This window comes from Oncorhynchus gorbuscha, unplaced genomic scaffold, assembly GCF_021184085.1.
Source record: "Oncorhynchus gorbuscha isolate QuinsamMale2020 ecotype Even-year unplaced genomic scaffold, OgorEven_v1.0 Un_scaffold_3166, whole genome shotgun sequence".
NCBI lineage: Eukaryota > Metazoa > Chordata > Actinopteri > Salmoniformes > Salmonidae > Oncorhynchus > Oncorhynchus gorbuscha.
This window is the reverse complement of record NW_025747489.1, coordinates 19,882-30,000: the sequence shown is the minus strand read 5'-3', so window position 1 is coordinate 30,000 and position 10,119 is coordinate 19,882. Positions and strand designations below refer to the sequence as shown.

At 47.8% G+C, this 10,119-nt stretch overlaps 1 protein-coding gene across 1 annotated transcript in view; it reads left to right on the top strand.

The window, feature by feature from the left end:
• LOC124027388 (E3 ubiquitin-protein ligase SMURF1-like) overlaps positions 1-10,119 on the top strand; it is a gene marked incomplete at its 5' end in the record, with an annotated part of 46,023 nt that overhangs the window by 19,294 nt on the left and 16,610 nt on the right. The window contains 2 exons of the mRNA XM_046339830.1: positions 6,144-6,258; positions 8,849-9,027. Coding sequence (XP_046195786.1) covers positions 6,144-6,258; positions 8,849-9,027 — 294 coding nt within the window. The remainder of the gene's footprint in view (positions 1-6,143; positions 6,259-8,848; positions 9,028-10,119) is intronic.

The following is a 10,119-nucleotide window of genomic DNA, read 5'->3' as shown; positions in this document are numbered from 1 at the left end:
TTAGCTGGGCATGGGAATCCCTGTCTACCATGTTGTTTAGCTGGGCATGGGAATCCCCCTGTCTACCATGTTGTTTAGCTGGGCATGGGAATCCCTGTCTACCACGTTGTTTAGCTGGGCATGGGAATCCCTGTCTACCACGTTGTTTAGCTGGGCATGGGAATCCCTGTCTACCATGTTGTTTAGCTGGGCATGGGAATCCCTGTCTACCATGTTGTTTAGCTGTTGTTTAGCTGGGCATGGGAATCCCTGTCTACCACGTTGTTTAGCTGGGCATGGGAATCCCTGTCTACCACGTTGTTTAGCTGGGCATGGGAATCCCTGTCTACCACGTTGTTTAGCTGGGCATGGGAATCCCTGTCCCATGTTGTTTAGCTGGGCATGGAAGTCCCTGTCTACCACGTTGTTTAGCCAGTTAGCTGGGCATGGAATCCCTGTCTACCACGTTGTTTAGCTGGGCATGGGAGTCCCTGTCTACCACGTTGTTTAGCCAGTTGTCTAGCTGTTGTTTAGCTGGACATGGGATCCCTGTCTACCACATTGTTTAGCTGGGCATGGGAATCCCTGTCCCTGTCTGGGCACCACATTTGTTTAGCCAGTTAGTTGGGGGCATGGGAGGCCCTGTCTACCATGTTGTTTAGCCAGTTAGCTTGTTTAGCATGGGAGTCCCTGTCTACCACATTGTTTCGCTGGGCATTGGATCCCCTGTCTACCACGTTGTTTAGCTGGGCATGGGAGTCCCTGTCTACCACATTGTTTAGCCAGTTAGTTGGGCACGGGAATCCCTGTCTACCACGTTGTTTAGCCAGTTAGCTGGGCATGGAATCCCTGTCTACCACGTTGTTTAGCCAGTTAGCTGAGCATGGGAGTCCCTGTCTACCACGTTGTTTAGCTGGGCATGGGAGTCCCTGTCTACCACATTGTTTAGCCAGTTAGCTGAGCATGGGATCCCTGTCTACCACATTGTTTAGCTGGGCATGGGAGTCCCTGTCTACCACATTGTTTAGCCAGTTAGTTGGGCATGGGAGGCCCTGTCTACTACGTTGTTTAGCCAGTTAGCTGAGCATGGGAGTCCCTGTCTACCACATTGTTTCGCTGGGCATGGAATCCCTGTCTACCATGTTGTTTAGCTGGGCATGGGAATCCCTGTCTACCATGTTGTTTAGCTGGGCATGGGAATCCCTGTCTACCACGTTGTTTAGCTGGGCATGGGAGTCCCTGTCTACCACATTGTTTAGCCAGTTAGCTGAGCATGGGATCCCTGTCTACCACATTGTTTAGCTGGGCATGGGAGTCCCTGTCTACCACATTGTTTAGCCAGTTAGTTGGGCATGGGAGGCCCTGTCTACTACGTTGTTTAGCCAGTTAGCTGAGCATGGGAGTCCCTGTCTACCACATTGTTTCGCTGGGCATGGAATCCTACTGTTGTTTAGCTGGGCATGTTGTTTTTAGCTGGGCATGGGAATCCCTGTCTACCATGTTGTTTAGCTGGGCATGGGAATCCCTGTCTACCACGTTGTTTAGCTGGGCATGGGAATCCCTGTCTACCACGTTGTTTAGCTGGGCATGGGAATCCCTGTCTACCACGTTGTTTAGCTGGGCATGGGAATCCCTGTCTACCACGTTGTTTAGCTGGGCATGGGAATCCCTGTCTACCACGTTGTTTAGCTGGGCATGGGAATCCCTGTCTACCACGTTGTTAAGCTCGGCATGGAAGTCCCTGTCTACCACGTTGTTTAGCCAGTTAGCTGGGCATGGAATCCCTGTCTACCACGTTGTTTAGCTGGGCATGGGAGTCCCTGTCTACCACGTTGTTTAGCTGGGCATGGGAGTCCCTGTCTACCACGTTGTTTAGCCAGTTAGCTGAGCATGGGATCCCTGTCTACCACATTGTTTAGCTGGGCATGGGAGTCCCTGTCTACCACATTGTTTAGTTAGCTGGGCATGGGAATCCCTGTCTACCACGTTGTTTAGCCAGTGGGGCATGGAATCCCTGTCTACCACGTTGTTTAGCTTAGGGCATGGGAGTCCCTGTCTACCACGTTGTTTAGCTGGGCATGGGAGTCCCTGTCTACCACATTGTTTAGCCAGTTAGCTGGGCATGGGAAGCCCTGTCTACCACGTTGTTTAGCTGGGCATGGGAATCCCTGTCTACCACGTTGTTTAGCTGGGCATGGGAGGCCCTGTCTACCACGTTGTTTAGCCAGTTAGCTGGGCATGGAATCCCTGTCTACCACGTTGTTTAACTGGGCATGGGAGTCCCTGTCTACCACGTTGTTTAGCTGGGCATGGAATCCCTGTCTACCACGTTGTTTAGCTGGGCATGGGAGTCCCTGTCTACCACGTTGTTTAGCTGGGCATGTTGTCTACCACGTTGTTTAGCTGGGCATGGGCATGGGAGTCCCTGTCTACCACGTTGTTTAGCCAGTTAGCTGGGCATGGGAGTCCCTGTCTACCACGTTGTTTAGCTGGGCATGGGAATCCCTGTCTACCACGTTGTTTAGCTGGGCATGGAATCCCTGTCTACCACGTTGTTTAGCCAGTTAGCTGGGCATGGGAGTCCCTGTCTACCACGTTGTTTAGCTGGGCATGGGAGTCCCTGTCTACCACGTTGTTTAGCTGGGCATGGGAGTCCCTGTCTACCACGTTGTTTAGCCAGTTAGCTGGGCATGGGAGTCCCTGTCTACCACGTTGTTTAGCCAGTTAGCTGGGCATGGGAGGCCCTGTCTACCACGTTGTTTAGCTGGGCATGGGAATCCCTGTCTACCACGTTGTTTAGCTGGGCATGGAATCCCTGTCTACCACGTTGTTCAGCTGGGCATGGGAGTCCCTGTCTACCACGTTGTTTAGCTGGGCATGGGAATCCCTGTCTACCACGTTGTTTAGCCAGTTAGCTGGGCATGGGAGTCCCTGTCTACCACGTTGTTTAGCTGGGCATGGGAGTCCCTGTCTACCACGTTGTTTAGCCAGTTAGCTGTGCATGGGAGTCCCTGTCTACCACGTTGTTTAGCCAGTTAGCTGTGCATGGGAGTCCCTGTCTACCACGTTGTTTAGCTGGGCATGGGAGTCCCTGTCTACCACATTGTTTAGCCAGTTAGCTGTGCATGGGAGTCCCTGTCTACCACGTTGGCAATGTAGTCTGACCTGTAGTCTGACCTGTAGTCTGACCTGTAGTCTGACCTGTAGTCTGACCCGTAGTCTGACCCGTAGTCTGACCCGTAGTCTGACCTGTAGTCTGACCTGTAGTCTGACCCGTAGTCTGACCTGTAGTCTGACCTGTAGTCTGACCCGTAGTCTGACCCGTAGTCTGACCCGTAGTCTGACCCGTAGTCTGACCCGTAGTCTGACCCGTAGTCTGACCAGGCAGAACCATTGGATTATTCGTATGAATCACATGGGCATTTTTTGTTGTTGTGCAATCTCTGCCATCACATGCAGTACAGAAACACGGCTAGTCAAACACCAGTCTCTTGATTGGTGCAGAAACACGGCTAGTCAAACACCAGTCTCTTGATTGGTGCAGAAACACGGCTAGTCAAACACCAGTCTCTTGATTGGTGCAGAAACACGGCTAGTCAAACACCAGTCTCTTGATTGGTGCAGAAACACGGCTAGTCAAACACCAGTCTCTTGATTGGTGCAGAAACACGGCTAGTCAGACACCAGTCTCTTGATTGGTGCAGAAACACGGCTAGTCAAACACCAGTCTCTTGATTGGTGCAGAAACACCAGTCTCTTGATTGGTGCAGAAACACGGCTAGTCAAACACCAGTCTCTTGCTTGGTGAAGAAACACCAGTCTCTTGATTGGTGCAGAAACATGGCTAGTCAAACACCAGTCTCTTGATTGGTGCAGAAACACGGCTAGCCAAACACCAGTCTCTTGCTAGGTGCAGAAACACCAGTCTCTTGCTAGGTGCAGAAACACCAGTCTCTTGCTAGGTGCAGAAACACCAGTCTCTTGATTGGTGCAGAAACACCAGTCTCTTGATTGGTGCAGAAACACCAGTCTCTTGATTGGTGCAGAAACACCAGTCTCTTGATTGGTGCAGAAACACCAGTCTCTTGATTGGTGCAGAAACACCATTAGTCAAACACCAGTCTCTTGCTTGGTGAAAAAACACGGCTAGTCAAACACCAGTCTCTTGATTGGTGCAGAAACATGGCTAGTCAAACAACAGTCTCTTGCTAGGTGCAGAAACACCAGTCTCTTGCTAGGTGCAGAAACACCAGTCTCTTGCTAGGTGCAGAAACACCAGTCTCTTGCTAGGTGCAGAAACACCAGTCTCTTGCTAGGTGCAGAAACACCAGTCTCTTGCTAGGTGCAGAAACACCAGTCTCTTGCTAGGTGCAGAAACACCAGTCTCTTGCTAGGTGCAGAAACACCAGTCTCTTGATTGGTGCAGAAACACCAGTCTCTTGATTGGTGCAGAAACACCATTAGTCAAACACCAGTCTCTTGATTGGTGCAGAAACATGGCTAGTCAAACAACAGTCTCTTGCTAGGTGCAGAAACACCAGTCTCTTGCTAGGTGCAGAAACACCAGTCTCTTGCTAGGTGCAGAAACACCAGTCTCTTGCTAGGTGCAGAAACACCAGTCTCTTGCTAGGTGCAGAAACACCAGTCTCTTGCTAGGTGCAGAAACACCAGTCTCTTGATTGGTGCAGAAACACCAGTCTCTTGATTGGTGCAGAAACACCAGTCTCTTGATTGGTGCAGAAACACCATTAGTCAAACACCAGTCTCTTGCTTGGTGAAGAAACACGGCTAGTCAAACACCAGTCTCTTGATTGGTGCAGAAACACCAGTCTCTTGATTGGTGCAGAAACATAGCTAGTCAAACACCAGTCTCTTGATTGGTGCAGAAACACCAGTCTCTTGATTGGTGCAGAAACACAGCTAGTCAAACACCAGTCTCTTGATTGGTGCAGGAACACAGCTAGTCAAACATGTACCTGCTGAGATAACATTGTAATAACATTGTATTATGGTTATATAAGGAGTGGCTGTACCTGCTGTGGTAACGTTGTATTATGGTTATACAGGGAGTGGCTGTACCTGCTGTGGTAACGTTGTAATAACATTGTATTATGGTTATACAGGGAGCGGCTGTACCTGCTGTGGTAACGTTGTAATAACGTTGTATTATGGTTATACAGGGAGTGGCTGTACCTGCTGTGGTAACGTTGTATTATGGTTATACAGGGAGTGGCTGTACCTGCTGTGGTAACGTTGTAATAACATTGTATTATGGTTATACAGGGAGCGGCTGTACCTGCTGTGGTAACGTTGTAATAACGTTGTATTATGGCTATACAGGGAGTGGCTGTACCTGCTGTGGTAACGTTGTATTATGGTTATACAGGGAGCGGCTGTACCTGCTGTGGTAACGTTGTAATAATGTTGTATTATGGTTATACAGGGAGCGGCTGTACCTGCTGTGGTAACGTTGTAATAACGTTGTATTATGGTTATACAGGGAGTGGCTGTACCTGCTGTGGTAGCATTGTATTATGGTTATACAGGGAGTGGCTGTACCTGCTGTGGTAACGTTGTAATAACATTGTATTATGGTTATACAGGGAGTGGCTGTACCTGCTGTGGTAACGTTGTATTATGGTTATACAGGGAGCGGCTGTACCTGCTGTGGTAACGTTGTAATAACATTGTATTATGGTTATACAGGGAGTGGCTGTACCTGCTGTGGTAACGTTGTATTATGGTTATACAGGGAGCGGCTGTACCTGCTGTGGTAACGTTGTAATAACGTTGTATTATGGTTATACAGGGAGCGGCTGTACCTGCTGTGGTAACGTTGTATTATGGTTATGCAGGGAGTGGCTGTACCTGCTGTGGTAACGTTGTATTATGGTTATACAGGGAGCGGCTGTACCTGCTGTGGTAACGTTGTAATAACGTTGTATTATGGTTATACAGGGAGCGGCTGTACCTGCTGTGGTAACGTTGTATTATGGTTATGCAGGGAGTGGCTGTACCTGCTGTGGTAACGTTGTATTATGGTTATACAGGGAGTGGCTGTACCTGCTGTGGTAACGTTGTAATAACATTGTATTATGGTTATACAGGGAGCGGCTGTACCTGCTGTGGTAACGTTGTAATAACGTTGTATTATGGTTATACAGGGAGTGGCTGTACCTGCTGTGCCATGAGATGTTGAACCCGTACTACGGCCTGTTCCAGTATTCAACAGACAACATTTACACACTACAGATCAACCCTGACTCCTCTATAAACCCTGTGAGTACACACACTACAGATCAACCCTGACTCCTCTATAAACCCTGTGAGTACACACACTACAGATCAACCCTGTGAGTACACACACTACAGATCAACCCTGACTCCTCTATAAACCCTGTGAGTACACACACTACAGATAAACCCTGTGAGTACACACACACACTACAGATCAACCCTGACTCCTCTATAAACCCTGTGAGTACAGACACACTACAGATCAACCCTGTGAGTACACACACACACACATACAGATACAGATCTGTGAGTATGACACACTACAGATCAACCCTGTGAGTACAGACACACTACAGATCAACCCTGTGAGTACACACACACACACTACAGATCAACCCTGTGAGTACACATACACACTACAGATCAACCCTGACTCCTCTATAAACCCTGTGAGTACACACACTACAGATCAACCCTGTGAGTACACACACTACAGATCAACCCTGTGAGTACACACACTACAGATCAACCCTGTGAGTACACACACACTACAGATCAACCCTGTGAGTACACACACACACACTACAGATCAACCCTGTGAGTACACACACTACAGATCAACCCTGTGAGTACACACATCACAGATCAACCCTGACTCCTCTATCAACCCTGTGAGTACACACACTACAGATCAACCCTGTGAGTACACACACACTACAGATCAACCCTTACTCCTCTATCAACCCTGTGAGTACACACACAACAGATCAACCCTGACTCCTCTATCAACCCTGTGAGTACACACACTACAGATCAACCCTGACTCCTCTATCAACCCTGTGAGTACACACACAGATCAACCCTACAGATCAACCCTGATCAACCCTGAGTACACACACTACAGATCAACCCTACAGATCAACCCTGTGAGTACACACACAACAGATCAACCCTGACTCCTCTATCAACCCTGTGAGTACACACACTACAGATCAACCCTGACTCCTCTATCAACCCTGTGAGTACACACACTACAGATCAACCCTGTGAGTACACACACTACAGATCAACCCTGTGAGTACACACACACACACTACAGATCAACCCTGACTCCTCTATCAACCCTGTGAGTACACACACTACAGATCAACCCTGTGAATACACACACTACAGATCAACCCTGTGAGTACACACACACTACAGATCAACCCTGTGAGTACACACACACTACAGATCAACCCTGTGAACACACACACTACAGATCAACCCTGTGAGTACACACACTACAGATCAACCCTGTGAGTACACACACTACAGATCAACCCTGTGAGTACACACACTACAGATCAACCCTGTGAATACACACACACTACAGATCAACTCTGTGAGTACACACACACACTACAGATCAACCCTGTGAGTACTGATGATGATGATGATGATGATGATGATGATGATGATGATGACCACCTGATGGGGTGTGTGATATAGGTGACCACCTACAGATCAACTCTGTGAGTTTCCACTTTGATGGATGTGTGTATATAGGACCACCTATCGTATTTCCACTTTGTGGGTGTGTGATGGGCCTGGCAGTGTTCCATAGTCACTATATCAACTCTGTGAATACACACACACACTACAGATCAACTCTGTGAGTACACACACACACTACAGATCAACCCTGTGAGTACTGATGATGATGATGATGGTGTGTATATAGGACCACCTATCGTATTTCCACTTTGTGGGTCGTGTGATGGGCCTGGCAGTGTTCCATAGTCACTATATCAACTCTGTGAATACACACACACACTACAGATCAACTCTGTGAGTACACACACACACTACAGATCAACCCTGTGAGTACTGATGATGATGATGATGGTGTGTATATAGGACCACCTATCGTATTTCCACTTTGTGGGTCGTGTGATGGGCCTGGCAGTGTTCCATAGTCACTATATCAACTCTGTGAATACACACACACTACAGATCAACTCTGTGAGTACACACACACACTACAGATCAACCCTGTGAGTACTGATGATGATGATGATGGTGTGTATATAGGACCACCTATCGTATTTCCACTTTGTGGGTCGTGTGATGGGCCTGGCAGTGTTCCATAGTCACTATATCAACCCTGTGAATACACACACACACACTACAGATCAACCCTGTGAGTACTGATGATGATGGTGTGTATATAGGACCACCTATCGTATTTCCACTTTGTGGGTCGTGTGATGGGCCTGGCAGTGTTCCATAGTCACTATATCAACTCTGTGAATACACACACACTACAGATCAACCCTGTGAATACACACGCACACTACAGATCAACCCTGTGAATACACACACACTACAGATCAACCCTGTGAGTACATACACACTACAGATCAACTCTGTGAATACACACACACTACAGATCAACCCTGTGAGTACACACACTACAGATCAACCCTGTGAGTACACACACTACAGATCAACCCTGTGAATACACACACACACTACAGATCAACCCTGTGAATACACACACACACTGCAGATCAACCCTGTGAGTACACACACACACTATAGATCAACCCTGTAAGTACTGATGATGATGATGATGATGGTGTGTGTATAGGACCACCTATCGTATTTCCACTTCGTGGGTCGTGTGATGGGCCTGGCAGTGTTCCATAGTCACTATATCAACGGAGGCTTCACCCTGCCCTTCTACAAGCAGCTGCTGGGGAAACCTATTATGCTACAAGACCTGGAGACCACTGATCCTGAACTTCACAAGAGTCTGGTCTGGATACTGTGAGTACCACACACTAGTAATTACACTAGCTTTACTGACCCTGGACTAGACAAGAGTCTGGATACCGTGAGTACCACACACTAGTAATTACACTAGCTTTACTGACCCTGGACTAGACAAGAGTCTGGATACCGTGAGTACCACACACTAGTAATTACACTAGCTTTACTGACCCTGGACTAGACAAGAGTCTGGTCTGGATACTGTGAGTACCACACACTAGTAATTACACTAGCTTTACTGACCCTGGACTAGACAAGAGTCTGGTCTGGATACTGTGAGTACCACACACTAGTAATTACACTAGCTTTACTGACCCTGGACTAGACAAGAGTCTGGTCTGGATACTGTGAGTACCACACACTAGTAATTACTCTAGCTTTACTGACCCTGGACTAGACAAGAGTCTGGTCTGGATACCGTGAGTACCACACACTAGTAATTACTCTAGCTTTACCGACCCTGGACTAGACAAGAGTCTGGATACTGTGAGTACCACACACTAGTAATTACACTAGCTTTACTGACCCTGGACTAGACAAGAGTCTGGTCTGGATACCGTGAGTACCACACACTAGTAATTACTCTAGCTTTACCGACCCTGGACTAGACAAGAGTCTGGATACTGTGAGTACCACACACTAGTAATTACACTAGCTTTACTGACCCTGGACTAGACAAGAGTCTGGTCTGAATACCGTGAGTACCACACACTAGTAATTTCACTAGCTTTACTGACCCTGGACTAGACAAGAGTCTGGTCTGGATACCGTGAGTACCACACACTAGTAATTACACTAGCTTTACTGACCCTGGACTAGACAAGAGTCTGGTCTGGATACCGTGAGTACCACACACTAGTAATTACTCTAGCTTTACCGACCCTGGACTAGACAAGAGTCTGGATACTGTGAGTACCACACACTAGTAATTACACTAGCTTTACTGACCCTGGACTAGACAAGAGTCTGGTCTGGATACCGTGAGTACCACACACTAGTAATTACACTAGCTTTACTGACCCTGGACTAGACAAGAGTCTGGTCTGGATACCGTGAGTACCACACACTAGTAATTACACTAGCTTTGTG